We start from the raw sequence: 15279 nt of genomic DNA, 5'->3' as shown, positions 1-15279 counted from the left end.
TAGTGGACAACATGCCGGTGACCTGGTGTCTACCTCCTGTAGGATAGTGGACAACATGCTGTAACCCTGTGTCTACCTCCTGTAGGATAGTGGACAACATGCTGTAACCCTGTGTCTACCTCCTGTAGGATAGTGGACAACATGCCGGTGACCTGGTGTCTACCTCCTGTAGGATAGTGGACAACATGCTGTAACCCTGTGTCTGCCTCCTGTAGGATAGTGGACAACATGCTGTAACCCTGTGTCTACCTCCTTTAGGATAGTGGACAACATGCTGTAACCCTGTGTCTACCTCCTGTAGGATAGTGGACAACATGCTGTAACCCTGTGTCTACCTCCTGTAGGATAGTGGACAACATGCCGGTGACCTGGTGTCTACCTCCTGTAGGATAGTGGACAACATGCTGTAACCCTGTGTCTACCTCCTGTAGGATAGTGGACAACATGCTGTAACCCTGTGTCTACCTCCTGTAGGATAGTGGACAACATGCTGTAACCCTGTGTCTACCTCCTGTAGGATAGTGGACAACATGCTGTAACCCTGTGTCTACCTCCTGTAGGATAGTGGACAACATGCCGGTGACCTGGTGTCTACCTCCTGTAGGATAGTGGACAACATGCTGTAACCCTGTGTCTACCTCCTGTAGGATAGTGGACAACATGCTGTAACCCTGTGTTCTACCTCCTGTAGGATAGTGGACAACATGCTGTAACCCTGTGTCTACCTCCTGTAGGATAGTGGACAACATGCTGTAACCCTGTGTCTACCTCTGTAGGATAGTGGACAACATTGCGGTGACCTGGTGTCTACCTCCTGTAGGATAGTGGACAACATGCTGTAACCCTGTGTCTACCTCCTGTAGGATAGTGGACAACATGCTGTAACCCTGTGTCTACCTCCTGTAGGATAGTGGACCACATGCTGTAACCCTGTGTCTACCTCCTGTAGGATAGTGGACAACATGCTGTAACCCTGTGTCTACCTCCTGTAGGATAGTGGACAACATGCTGTAACCCTGTGTCTACCTCCTGTAGGATAGTGGACAAATGCTGTAACCTGTGTCTACCCTCCTGTAGGATAGTGGACAACATGCTGTAACCCTGTGTCTACCTCCTGTAGGATAGTGGACCACATGCTGTAACCCTGTGTCTACCTCCTGTAGGATAGTGGACCACATGCTGTAACCCTGTGTCTACCTCCTGTAGGATAGTGGACAACATGCCGGTGACCTGGTGTCTACCTCCTGTAGGATAGTGGACCACATGCTGTAACCCTGTGTCTACCTCCTGTAGGATAGTGGACAACATGCCGGTGACCTGGTGTCTACCTCCTGTAGGATAGTGGACCACATGCTGTAACCCTGTGTCTACCTCCTGTAGGATAGTGGACAACATGCTGTAACCCTGTGTCTACCTCCTGTAGGATAGTGGACAACATGCTGTAACCCTGTGTCTACCTCCTGTAGGATAGTGGACAACATGCTGTAACCCTGTGTCTACCTCCTGTAGGATAGTGGACAACATGCCGGTGACCTGGTGTCAACCTCCTGTAGGATAGTGGACCACATGCTGTAACCCTGTGTCTACCTCCTGTAGGATAGTGGACAACATGCCGGTGACCTGGTGTCTACCTCCTGTAGGATAGTGGACCACATGCTGTAACCCTGTGTCTACCTCCTGTAGGATAGTGGACCACATGCTGTAACCCTGTGTCTACCTCCTGTAGGATAGTGGACAACATGCTGTAACCCTGTGTCTACCTCCTGTAGGATAGTGGACAACATGCCGGTGACCTGGTGTCTACCTCCTGTAGGATAGTGGACAACATGCTGTAACCCTGTGTCTACCTCCTGTAGGATAGTGGACAACATGCCGGTGACCTGGTGTCTACCTCCTGTAGGATAGTGGACAACATGCTGTAACCCTGTGTCTACCTCCTGTAGGATAGTGGACAACATGCTGTAACCCTGTGTCTACCTCCTGTAGGATAGTGGACAACATGCCGGTGACCTGGTGTCTACCTCCTGTAGGATAGTGGACCACATGCTGTAACCCTGTGTCTACCTCCTGTAGGATAGTGGACAACATGCTGTAACCCTGTGTCAACCTCCTGTAGGATAGTGGACAACATGCTGTAACCCTGTGTCTACCTCCTGTAGGATAGTGGACAACATGCCGGTGACCTGGTGTCTACCTCCTGTAGGATAGTGGACAACATGCTGTAACCCTGTGTCTACCTCCTGTAGGATAGTGGACAACATGCCGGTGACCTGGTGTCTACCTCCTGTAGGATAGTGGACAACATGCTGTAACCCTGTGTCTACCTCCTGTAGGATAGTGGACCACATGCTGTAACCCTGTGTCTACCTCCTGTAGGATAGTGGACAACATGCCGGTGACCTGGTGTCTACCTCCTGTAGGATAGTGGACAACATGCTGTAACCCTGTGTCTACCTCCTGTAGGATAGTGGACAACATGCCGGTGACCTGGTGTCTACCTCCTGTAGGATAGTGGACAACATGCTGTAACCCTGTGTTACCTCCTGTAGGATAGTGGACAACATGCCGGTGACCTGGTGTTATGATGTTGAGGATGGACAGAAGTTCTGTAACCCAGGGTTTCCCATCGGCTGCTACGTCACTGAGGCAGGACGACCCAAAGACGCTTGTGTTGTCAACGTGAGTCAATTCATATCCTGTGTGTGGAGGTTAGGCCTCTGAGTCGGGCCAATTTTAGTCAAACGTTTTGCTAGATAGACATAACACATAAGACTTGTAATAAGACATTATAAAGGCTTACACGTGCTTATAACACTTTATAAAGCGCATAACTGTTTCCTCGTTCCAGTCTGACTTTAAGGACAAAGACACATTCTATGTCTTCAACCATGTTGACATCACCATTCACTATCATGTGGTGGAGAACGAGGCAGCTGGGGCCAGACTGGTCGCTGCCAAGATGGAGCCCAAGAGGTACTGAGGGGACAATCCTCACTGGCACTTAGTCATTCATTGATGTGAAGTTAGAATTCACCTCTTAGGGTTATCTAGACGTTAACAATTCATTCTTTATTTCTCTCGTCTCCATCAAATGTTCATTCTTAGATAATGTGTGTTTCTACTCATAGTAATGATGTCTCTCTTTAATTCACATCAAGTATTTATTTATTTTGACCTATTCTCTCCTCCTTCCCACCTCTCTTTTCTTCCTCTCTTCTCTCCCTCCTCTCTTCTTCCTCTCCCTCCTCTCTTCCTCCTCTCCTCCGAAGCTATAAACACACCAAAGTGGAGGCCCCTGACTGTACAGGAGGGCCCATGTACCTGAACAACAAGTTCAGTGGAGAGCTGAAGATCGGCTATACCTACTCTGTCCAGTTTGTGGTATGTTTCTAAACCCCATGACCATTTGAAATGGTAATGCCTCTGTCTGTGTGACTGACTAGGTTCAGTCTCTGGTTTCCTACGTGCTGTAACGCCGGCTAGCCCACTGAGCTAAAGCCTAGACATAAGCTTGAGGAGCTAATGCGAGTCGTCAGGTCTGAGGAGAGGTTAGTCGTGTTCAGTGGGTGTAATTTAAAGGCTGGTGTTGTATCTAGGAGGACAAGCACATCAGATGGGCATCACGTTGGGACTACATTCTGGAGTCCATGCCTCACACCAACATTCAGTGGTTCAGGTGAGTCTCTCTCACACACACACACACACACACACACACACACACACACCTTCTATCTGTAACTGTGTGTGACTTGTCCCCCAGCATCATGAACTCTCTGGTGATCGTTCTCTTCCTGTCTGGTATGGTGGCTATGATCATGCTGAGGACTCTACATAAAGACATTGCCAGATACAACCAGATGGACTCTGTGGTGAGTCTGGTAAATCCTCCACAATAATCCAGCTGATTGGTTTCCCTTCAGGTCCCACGGTCCCAGTCCGCCATGTTGGTTTCCCTTCAGGTCCCACGGTCCCAGTCCGCCATGTTGGTTTCCCTTCAGGTCCCACGGTCCCAGTCCGCCATGTTGGTTTCCCTTCAGGTCCCACGGTCCCAGTCCACCATGTTGGTTTCCCTTCAGGTCCCAGTCCACCATGTTGGTTTCCCTTCAGGTCCCACGGTCCCAGTCCGCCATGTTGGTTTCCCTTCAGGTCCCACGGTCCCAGTCCGCCATGTTGGTTTCCCTTCAGGTCCCACGGTCCCAGTCCACCATGTTGGTTTCCCTTCAGGTCCCACGGTCCCAGTCCACCATGTTGGTTTCCCTTCAGGTCCCACGGTCCCAGTCCACCATGTTGGTTTCCCTTCAGGTCCCAGTCCACCATGTTGGTTTCCCTTCAGGTCCCACTGGTCCGGTACACACACACACACACACACACACAGACATGTCCCTGATGAGTGACAGGACAGTGGTCTGGTCTACTGGTCCGGTACAGACACACAGACATGTCCCTGATGAGTGACAGGACAGTGGTCTGGTCTACTGGTCCGGTACAGACACACAGACATGTCCCTGATGAGTGACAGGACAGTGGTCTGGTCTACTGGTCCGGTACAGACACACAGACATGTCCCTGATGAGTGACAGGACAGTGGTCTGGTCTACTGGTCCGGTACAGACACACAGACATGTCCCTGATGAGTGACAGGACAGTGGTCTGGTCTACTGGTCCGGTACAGACACACAGACATGTCCCTGATGAGTGACAGGACAGTGGTCTGGTCTACTGGTCCGGTACAGACACACAGACATGTCCCTGATGAGTGACAGGACAGTGGTCTGGTCTACTGGTCCGGTACAGACACACACACACACACACACACACAGACCCCCAACAACTAGCTCCAAGCTCTGATTGGCTCCAGCCAGCTGGTGGAGGCTTTAGTTATGACCTCGGGGTGTGTGTGTCCTTGTGTACTCTCCATCTACCATCTCTCCATCTCCCGTCTCTCCTCTACCGTCTCTCCTCTCCCGTCTCTCCATCTACCATCTCTCCATCTCCCGTCTCTCCATCTACCATCTCTCCATCTCCCGTCTCTCCATCTACCATCTCTCCATCTCCCGTCTCTCCATCTACCATCTCTCCATCTCCCGTCTCTCCTCTCCCGTCTCTCCTCTCCCGTCTCTCCATCCCCATCTCTCCATCTCCCGTCTCTCCTCTCCCGTCTCTCCATCTACCGTCTCTCCTCTCCCGTCTCTCCATCTACCGTCTCTCCTCTCCCGTCTCTCCATCTACCATCTCCTCTCCCATCTCTCCTCTCCCGTCTCTCCATCCCCATCTCTCCATCTACCATCTCCTCTCCCATCTCTCCTCTCCCATCTCTCCATCTACAATCTCCTCTCTCCATCTCTCCATCTACCATCTCTCCATCTACCATCTCTCCATCTACCGTCTCTCCATCTACCGTCTCTCCATCTACCGTCTCTCCATCTACCGTCTCTCCATCTACCGTCTCTCCATCTACCGTCTCTCCATCTACCGTCTCTCCACTCCCATCTCCCATCTCCCATCTCCCGTCTCTCCACTCCCGTCTCTCCACTCCCGTCTCTCCACTCCCGTCTCTCCATCTACCGTCTCTCCATCTACCGTCTCTCCATCTCCCGTCTCTCCACTCCCGTCTCTCCACTCCCGTCTCTCCTCTCCCATCTCTCCTCTCCCATCTCTCCATCTACCGTCTCTCCATCTACCGTCTCTCCATCTCCCGTCTCTCCATCTCCCGTCTCTACATCTACCGTCTCTCCATCTACCGTCTCTCCATCTACCGTCTCTCCATCTACCGTCTCTCCACTCCCATCTCTCCACTCCCGTCTCTCCATCTCCCGTCTCTCCACTCCCATCTCTCCATCTACCGTCTCTCCACTCCCATCCCTCCATCTCCCGTCTCTCCATCTCCCGTCTCTCCATCTCCCATCTCTCCATCTACCGTCTCTCCATCTACCGTCTCTCCATCTACCGTCTCTCCACTCCCGTCTCTCCACTCCCGTCTCTCCATCTCCCGTCTCTCCATCTCCCGTCTCTCCATCTCCCGTCTCTCCATCTACCGTCTCTCCATCTACCGTCTCTCCATCTACCGTCTCTCCATCTACCGTCTCTCCATCTCCAGGAAAACTGACAGCAGATGTTCTCTAGGAAGGCTTGTGGGGGTCAATAGGGGTGACATGTCTCTATATTACCCCCCCACCAGCACCCCTCACACCCCGACCCCCTCCCCTACATGTATTGTTGTCTCTGTCTGTCTCCGAGATCAGTCATTATTTCAGCAGCTTTGTCCCTTCAGCCCCTCCCCTAGCGATCAGACTCCCTTCAGCCCCTCCCCCGAGCGATCAGACTCCCTTCAGCCCCTCCCCCGAGCGATCAGACTCCCTTCAGCCCCTCCCCCGAGCGATCAGACTGACAGGTAGCGTCACCGCGGTGACCAGCCTGCTCGTGTTCCAGCCCTCTGAAGTCTATCACCACTAATTGACAGGAGGGACCCCACTCCCTCATCTTCTCCCTCTTATTTCCTGCTGGGTTACCCCCTCACACCCTCCCCTGTCCTCTCCTCATTTGGCCGGAACATTCTTGCTGTTTTGTGATGGTCTTTTTTTAGTGAGAGATGTGGTGATAAAGATGTTGTTTTTACATACGATAAATACACTTGAAAGTGAAACTAAGTGAAGGTCTTTCCCTCCTCCCTCTCTGCTGGTCATGTCAGGAAGATGCCCAGGAGGAATTTGGCTGGAAGCTGGTCCATGGAGATGTCTTCCGGCCTCCCAGGAAAGGCATGCTCCTCTCTGTCTTCCTGGGATCAGGAACTCAGATATTCATCATGATTTTCGTCACTCTCTGTGAGTTCTACAGTCTACAACTCTGTGTTTCTGTCCACCTGTTGTTGACTTGTAGGAATGCAAAACAAACCTACACTTGTCCAGACCCTTTATTTGTCATTAGCCTAAAACAAATGAGCAAGGTAGAATATGGTAGAGAGGAAGTAGTTAGTTACTTCTCTCTGAGAGTAGGACTAGTGTTTCACTTATTTCATGTATTCACTGACAGTTATTTCATGTATTCACTGACAATAATCTTAGTTATTTAATCATTCAGTAGCAGAAAAGGACCAAGACAATAATAACACAGTTCAGTCAAAACCAATGGTGTGTTTTTATTTAGTAATCCATATACATTGTGTTCCCCTTGTCCAGTCTTTGCCTGCCTGGGCTTCCTGTCCCCGGCTAACCGCGGTGCCCTGATGACGTGTGCCGTGGTGCTCTGGGTCCTGCTGGGAACACCAGCCGGCTACGTGGCTGCCCGCTTCTACAAGTGTAAGTGAACATTTGGGTTTGAGGGGGAAAGGGTCACGACCCCAACTTGACCCTGAACAGTCGACCAGTCACGACCCAACTGTGCTGGAGGGTAGCTCGTTAGGCCCAATCAGTGTCAGCTGGGGGGGTGATAGTGGTCTGTGTTAATTACTGGTTCAGTGTTCTGTAGAGGCCTGTAGCAGTAGGGGTCCCAACCCTCCCTAGCAACACATGCTCTATGGCCTGAATCCTGCCTCCCTGCTGAAGTCTATATGCCTCAACACCTTGGAAGTAAAGAAAGAAGTTTGAATTTCCAAGAAACATCTGTTTGTCTTCCACGAGTTGCTGACTGTTTCTCTTCCGTCTGCTCTCTCTCTCTGTGATGTCACAGCCTTTGGTGGGGAGAAATGGAAGACTAATGTCCTGCTGACTTGCTTCCTGTGTCCTGGGTGAGTCTGACTTTACATTGGTTGAGGAGATACACATTAGTTTGTGGTTACGGTCAGGGTTGATAGCTGACGTCTGTCTCTCTGTGTTCAGGGTTGATAGCTGACGTCTGTCGGTCTGTGTTCAGGGTTGATAGCTGACGTCTGTCTCTCTGTGTTCAGGGTTGATAGCTGACGTCTGTCTCTCTGTGTTCAGGGTTGATAGCTGACGTCTGTCTCTCTGTGTTCAGGGTTGATAGCTGACGTCTGTCTCTCTGTGTTCAGGGTTGATAGCTGACGTCTGTCTCTCTGTGTTCAGGGTTGATAGCTGACGTCTGTCTCTCTGTGTTCAGGGTTGATAGCTGACGTCTGTCTCTCTGTGTTCAGGGTTGATAGCTGACGTCTGTCTCTCTGTGTTCAGGGTTGATAGCTGACGTCTGTCTCTCTGTGTTCAGGGTTGATAGCTGACGTCTGTCTCTCTGTGTTCAGGGTTGATAGCTGACGTTTGTCTCTCTGTGTTCAGGGTTGATAGCTGACGTCTGTCTCTCTGTGTTCAGGGTTGATAGCTGACGTCTGTCTCTCTGTGTTCAGGGTTGATAGCTGACGTCTGTCGGTCTGTCTCTCTGTGTTCAGGGTTGATAGCTGACGTCTGTCGGTCTGTCTCTCTGTGTTCAGGGTTGATAGCTGACGTCTGTCTCTCTGTGTTCAGGGTTGTGTTTGCTGATTTCTTTGTGATGAATCTGATCCTGTGGGGAGAGGGCTCCTCTGCAGCCATGCCTTTTGGCACCCTGGTGGCCATCTTGGCTCTGTGGTTCTGCATCTCTGTCCCCCTCACCTTCATAGGGGCCTACTTCGGCTTCAAGAAGACCGTGAGTACAAACACACGTCAGTATGTGAATACATTCAAACATACACTCTGTCATACACACACACAAGTCTGTGTGCATATCATGCCTTTCATACTCCTCCCCTCTGTCGTGTGATTGGTGCATTTCAGGGGATTGAGCACCCTGTGCGGACCAATCAGATCCCTCGTCAGATCCCGGAGCAGTCGTTCTACACCAGATCTCTCCCAGGGATCGTCATGGGGGGGATCCTCCCGTTCGGCTGCATCTTCATCCAGCTCTTCTTCATCCTCAACAGCATCTGGTGCGTCTCTCAGCTCAGCTACCCTGCGGATGCTGCTGCTCTGTTTTGGGACTGCGACACTAGCAGCTTGTCATGAAGGCAGAACTGGTCAGTGAGGTTAAAGGTGAACGGGGTTGAGTGAGTAACTGACTATGGCTCGGTAGGTTGACTAGTGGTTGGAGTGAAGCAGAGGACAGCATGTTTTAAAGGGTTATCTTCATGATGTATGGTTGTCTCACCAGATGGTAGAGCAGTGGGTTATCTTTATGATGTATGGTTGTGTCTCACCAGATGGTAGAGCAGTGGGTCATCTTTATGATGTATGGTTGTCTCACCAGATGGTAGAGCAGTGGGTTATCTTTATGATGTATGGTTGTCTCACCAGATGGTAGAGCAGTGGGTTATCTTTATGATGTATGGTTGTGTCTCACCAGATGGTAGAGCAGTGGGTTATCTTTATGATGTATGGTTGTGTCTCACCAGATGGTAGAGCAGTGGGTTATCTTTATGATGTATGGTTGTGTCTCACCAGATGGTAGAGCAGTGGGTTATCTTTATGATGTATGGTTGTGTCTCACCAGATGGTAGAGCAGTGGGTTATCTTCATGATGTATGGTTGTGTCTCACCAGATGGTAGAGCAGTGGGTTATCTTTATGATGTATGGTTGTCTCACCAGATGGTAGAGCAGTGGGTTATCTTTATGATGTATGGTTGTCTCACCAGATGGTAGAGCAGTGGGTTATCTTCATGATGTATGGTTGTGTCTCACACCAGGTCTCACCAGATGTACTACATGTTTGGTTTCCTGTTTCTGGTGTTCATCATCCTGGTAATCACCTGCTCTGAGGCCACCATCCTACTCTGCTACTTCCACCTCTGTGCTGAGGTAAGACACCACACACACACCATCATATTCTGCTACTTCCTCCTCTGTGCTGAGGTAAGACACCACACACACCATCATATTCTGCTACTTCCTCCTCTGTGCTGAGGTAAGACACCACACACACACTATCATATTCTGCTACTTCCTCCTCTGTGCTGAGGTAAGACACCACACACACTATCATATTTTGCTACTTCCTCCTCTGTGCTGAGGTAAGACACCACACACACACCATCATATTCTGCTACTTCCTCCTCTGTGCTGAGGTAAGACACCACACACACCATCATATTCTGCTACTTCCTCCTCTGTGCTGAGGTAAGACACCACACACACCATCATATTCTGCTACTTCCACCTCTGTGCTGAGGTAAGACACCACACACACACCATCATATTCTGCTACTTCCTCCTCTGTGCTGAGGTAAGACACCACACACACCATCATATTCTGCTACTTCCTCCTCTGTGCTGAGGTAAGACACCACACACACCATCATATTCTGCTACTTCCTCCTCTGTGCTGAGTTAATGACGAGGATGAAGGGATTGTTTCTCAAATCCTCTTTCCTTGATTCCTAGCAGCTTCTCTTTAAAAGAGAAGGTCCCAAACAAAGGACCTGGAACCTCCTTCTCCAATACGGTTGAGAAGGAGAGGAGACAGGATGAAAGGAAAACAGGAAGTTTAATTAAGGGAGCACTACGTTCATTCTCTCCATTAGGACTACCACTGGCAGTGGTGTTCCTTCCTGACCAGTGGTCTTGTCTTAGTTATCTCTGTGTTTATAACATCTTTACTAACTGTTCTCTCTGTCTCTCTCCATCAGGACTACCACTGGCAGTGGCGTTCCTTCCTGACCAGTGGTCTTGTCTTAGTTATCTCTGTGTTTATAACATCTTTACTAACTGTTCTCTCTGTCTCTCTCCATCAGGACTACCACTGGCAGTGGCGTTCCTTCCTGACCAGTGGTTTCACGGCCGTCTACTTCCTGGTCTATGCCATCCACTACTTCTTCTCCAAGCTCCAGATCACAGGATTGGCTAGCACCATCCTCTACTTTGGTTACACCATGATCATGGCTCTCATCTTCTTCTTATTCACAGGTAGGTAGCTGGGGGGGCGGGGCGTCATACTGTAGCTGGCATGAAGAGGATGGACCAGGTCAAAGGGCAGAGGTTATCCTCGTTAGTCCAGTTCCTCCCACCCTGCCTGTTATGCTGCCTTTCTTGGGTTTAGGTTGAGGTGCAGCTCTACTTGTTCACACACACACACACACACACAGTCGGATGGTTTGTGTGTGTGGTGTCTGTTGTCGTATCAGAGTTTCCTAGACAGCAGGATGTGGGATTGACAAATCGCCCTGGGAAAGTGTGATTTTCATGTTTTCTCTCTTTCTATCAATTAAATTTCTGTCTCTCTCTCCATCAGGAACGATTGGATTCTTTGCCTGTTTCTGGTTCGTCACCAAGATCTATAGCGTAGTGAAGGTGGACTGAGTAGTAAACCAAACCAATGGATTTTCCTGTTTATTCTCCCACGCCCCCTCCACCCTCAACCTCCCCCCTCACCCTCCCTGGGCTGGAGGGACACTATTGTTACATTACACCCTGACTGCGTACGGTGACCAGGGCCCACTGGTCTAAGTAGGGAATAGGGTGCCGTTTGGAACACAACCTTTATCTACTGTGTGGAAGACGCTTTTTTGTCAGAGCAGCAAGACACCAGAGTCTTCCGCACCCAATGCTCGTGTGTGTGTGTGTGTGTGTGTGTGTATACACATCTATACATAATATGTAGTCTGGAGTGCAGGAAATGAATGACCTGTTGGGAGGTCCAGATCTGACTGCACATCAATGAAACATCTGTTATTTACCTCTGACAAATGCAATGGAAATAGGAAACCTACATGGTAGTGACTATTTCAATATCCTCTGCTATTTCAATCACCCCCCCGTTACAGTTAGGTTCTGTCCACGTTGGCACACTAAGGTGGTTTTACGGTGTCATTCAAACTCTAATAGTGTTGGACAATATGATTGTAAATAACTTTTTTTTTCTAATGCTGATGAATGATTTGGGGTCGTAATAAGCTTAAAATGTGAGATGGAATTCCTCCTCTAACCCATGTTACGGGCTGGTAGTGTAGTTGGATGAGTCCCAAATGGCACTCTAGTCTGCACTACAAAAGTAGTCTGCACTATGTAGGGAGTAGGGTGCAATTTGGGATTAAAGAATTTTCTCTGGGGTTTGTTTGTTTTATTTTGTATTATAAATGCTTGAGTATTAACCAACTGGTCTGTTATTTAACTTTATATTCCAATTACATTTTTTCTGTCTTTCATTTATTTTATTTTTGCCTCAAAGACACGTGCCTCATCAGTAGATCATTTTATTTGCAAAAACCAACAGTTTGGGATTTTGTGAAAGGCATCATCGACTTCTATGTCCCAAATGGCACCCTATTCCCTATGTAGTGCACTACCCTTGATCAGCGGCTCGGGTCTGAAGTAGTGCACTACATAGGGAATAGTGTGCCATTTGGGACATCATCCATCAGTTATGTGGGGATCTGATACTTATATCCTTTCAGTGTAAATATACTCTCTTCATAATTGATACTAGTTTCATTAGTCTGACCGAGCATCTGGGTTCCTTCTCTCCTTCACTGGTTTGAAATGATGTAATTATGATCTGAAAAATAAGAAATGGTAGAAAATGTCAAATAAAACATTTTCCTGTTGGAGTGTTGTTTTTTTCCTGTGTCTTAATAGCAGAGTCAGTGTTAAAGTATTGAACAACACAGTCAGGTGAGGTCGATACATTGAACCGGGGCTGAGGAGACCTACTGCTGTGGTGCCCACTAAGCTCAGGATGACCTAAAGGTCACATAAAGGCAAGACCTTCTGTTCAATTCGCTGACATTTGTGAGATGGGATCGACGGGGAAGTTCCCCCATAGAGCCAGAGCACCTCATTGCCGACGGAGGCTTGGTCTAAAATGGTCACAGTAGTTAGGCTGGTTATAATGAACGCAGCGGTCAGGCTGGTTACAATGATCACAGCGGTCAGGCTGGTTACAATGATCACAGCGGTCAGGCTGGTTATGATGATCGCAGCGGTCAGGCTGGTTATAATGATCGCAGCGGTCAGGCTGGTTATAATGAACGCAGCGGTCAGGCTGGTTATAATGATCGCAGCGGTCAGGCTGGTTATAATGACCGCAGCGGTCAGGCTGGTTATAATGATCGCAGCGGTCAGGCTGGTTATAATGATCGCAGCGGTCAGGCTGGTTATAATGATCACAGCGGTCAGGCTGGTTATAATGAACGCAGCGGTCAGGCTGGTTATAATGATCACAGCGGTCAGGCTGGTTATAATGATCACAGCGGTCAGGCTGGTTATAATGATCACAGCGGTCAGGCTGGTTATAATGATCACAGCGGTCAGGCTGGTTATAATGATCGCAGTAGTTAGGCTGGTTATAATGATCACAGCGGTCAGGCTGGTTATAATGATCACAGTAGTTAGGCTGGTTATAATTGCAGTAGTTAGGCTGGTTATAATGAACGCAGCGGTCAGGCTGGTTATAATGATCGCAGTGGTTAGGCTGGTTATAATGATCGCAGTAGTTAGGCTGGTTATAATCGCAGTAGTTAGGCTGGTTATAATGATCGCAGTAGTTAGGCTGGTTATAATCGCAGTAGTTAGGCTGGTTATAATGATCGCAGTAGTTAGGCTGGTTATAATCGCAGTAGTCAGGCTGGTTAAAATGATCGCAGTAGTTAGGCTGGTTATAATCGCAGTAGTTAGGCTGGTTACAATGATCACAGTGGTCAGGCTGGTTACAATGATCACAGCGGTCAGGCTGGTTACGATGATCGCAGCGGTCAGGCTGGTTATGATGATCGCAGCGGTCAGGCTGGTTATAATGAACGCAGCGGTCAGGCTGGTTATAATGATCGCAGCGGTCAGGCTGGTTATAATGATCGCAGCGGTCAGGCTGGTTATAATGATCACAGCGGTCAGGCTGGTTATAATGATCACAGCGGTCAGGCTGGTTATGATGATCACAGCGGTCAGGCTGGTTATAATGAACGCAGCGGTCAGGCTGGTTATAATGATCACAGCGGTCAGGCTGGTTATGATGATCACAGCGGTCAGGCTGGTTATAATGATCACAGCGGTCAGGCTGGTTATAATGATCACAGCGGTCAGGCTGGTTATAATGATCACAGCGGTCAGGCTGGTTATGATGATCACAGCGGTCAGACTGGTTATGATGATCACAGCGGTCAGGCTGGTTATAATGATCACAGCGGTCAGGCTGGTTATAATGATCACAGCGGTCAGGCTGGTTATGATGATCACAGCGGTCAGGCTGGTTATAATGATCGCAGCGGTCAGGCTGGTTATAATGATCACAGTGGTCAGGCTGGTTATAATGAACGCAGCGGTCAGGCTGGTTATAATGATCACAGCGGTCAGGCTGGTTATAATGATCGCAGCGGTCAGGCTGGTTATAATGATCACAGCGGTCAGGCTGGTTATAATGATCGCAGCGGTCAGGCTGGTTATAATGAACGCAGCGGTCAGGCTGGTTATAATGAACGCAGCGGTCAGGCTGGTTATAATGAACGCAGGGGTCAGGCTGGTTATAATGATCACAGCGGTCAGGCTGGTTATAATGATCACAGCGGTCAGGCTGGTTATAATGATCGCAGCGGTCAGGCTGGTTATAATAATCACAGCGGTCAGGCTGGTTATAATGATCACAGCGGTCAGGCTGGTTATAATGATCACAGCGGTCAGGCTGGTTATAATGATCACAGCGGTCAGGCTGGTTATAATGATCACAGCGGTCAGGCTGGTTATAATGATCACAGCGGTCAGGCTGGTTATAATGATCACAGCGGTCAGGCTGGTTATAATGATCACAGCGGTCAGGCTGGTTATAATGAACGCAGCGGTCAGGCTGGTTATAATGATCACAGCGGTCAGGCTGGTTATAATGAACGCAGCGGTCAGGCTGGTTATAATGAACGCAGCGGTCAGGCTGGTTATAATGATCGCAGCGGTCAGGCTGGTTATAATGAACGCAGCGGTCAGGCTGGTTATAATGATCGCAGCGGTCAGGCTGGTTATAATGATCACAGCGGTCAGGCTGGCTATACTGATCGCAGCGGTCAGGCTGGTTATAATGAACGCAGCGGTCAGGCTGGTTATAATGAACGCAGGGGTCAGGCTGGTTATAATGATCACAGCGGTCAGGCTGGTTATAATGATCACAGCGGTCAGGCTGGTTATAATGATCGCAGCGGTCAGGCTGGTTATAATAATCACAGCGGTCAGGCTGGTTATAATGATCGCAGCGGTCAGGCTGGTTATAATGATCACAGCGGTCAGGCTGGTTATAATGATCACAGCGGTCAGGCTGGTTATAATGATCACAGCGGTCAGGCTGGTTAGGTGTGCTTTAGGTAGTTTTTTAGGGAGGGGGGTTAGGAGTACAAAGATGTTTGGGAGGTAGACACCCACACTGCTTCAGTTTCTATCTCACAGACAGAC

At 49.2% G+C, this 15279-nt stretch overlaps 1 protein-coding gene across 2 annotated transcripts in view; it reads left to right on the top strand.

Moving 5' to 3' along the window:
* LOC115184263 (transmembrane 9 superfamily member 2) overlaps positions 1 to 15279 on the top strand; it is a 35410-nt gene that overhangs the window by 8270 nt on the left and 11861 nt on the right. Inside the window, exons 5-17 of one of the 2 annotated variants that reach the window (XR_003874246.1) lie at positions 2550 to 2679; positions 2849 to 2973; positions 3270 to 3381; positions 3597 to 3676; positions 3761 to 3869; positions 6689 to 6821; positions 7176 to 7295; positions 7666 to 7723; positions 8409 to 8568; positions 8697 to 8848; positions 9603 to 9714; positions 10647 to 10818; positions 11144 to 11485. Coding sequence is in view for 1 of the 2 variants with exons in the window: in XM_029745299.1 (XP_029601159.1) it covers positions 2550 to 2679; positions 2849 to 2973; positions 3270 to 3381; positions 3597 to 3676; positions 3761 to 3869; positions 6689 to 6821; positions 7176 to 7295; positions 7666 to 7723; positions 8409 to 8568; positions 8697 to 8848; positions 9603 to 9714; positions 10647 to 10818; positions 11144 to 11211 (1531 nt within the window). In the remaining variant the exon portion in view is untranslated. Of the gene's footprint in view, positions 1 to 2549; positions 2680 to 2848; positions 2974 to 3269; positions 3382 to 3596; positions 3677 to 3760; positions 3870 to 6688; positions 6822 to 7175; positions 7296 to 7665; positions 7724 to 8408; positions 8569 to 8696; positions 8849 to 9602; positions 9715 to 10646; positions 10819 to 11143; positions 12459 to 15279 lie in introns of those variants that run through there. The other variant, XM_029745299.1, reaches the window with a different exon arrangement.

Source organism: Salmo trutta, unplaced genomic scaffold, assembly GCF_901001165.1.
Source record: "Salmo trutta unplaced genomic scaffold, fSalTru1.1, whole genome shotgun sequence".
Taxonomy (NCBI): domain Eukaryota; kingdom Metazoa; phylum Chordata; class Actinopteri; order Salmoniformes; family Salmonidae; genus Salmo; species Salmo trutta.
The sequence above is the reverse complement of the archived record's forward strand: the minus strand, read 5'-3'. Positions and strand labels throughout refer to the sequence as shown.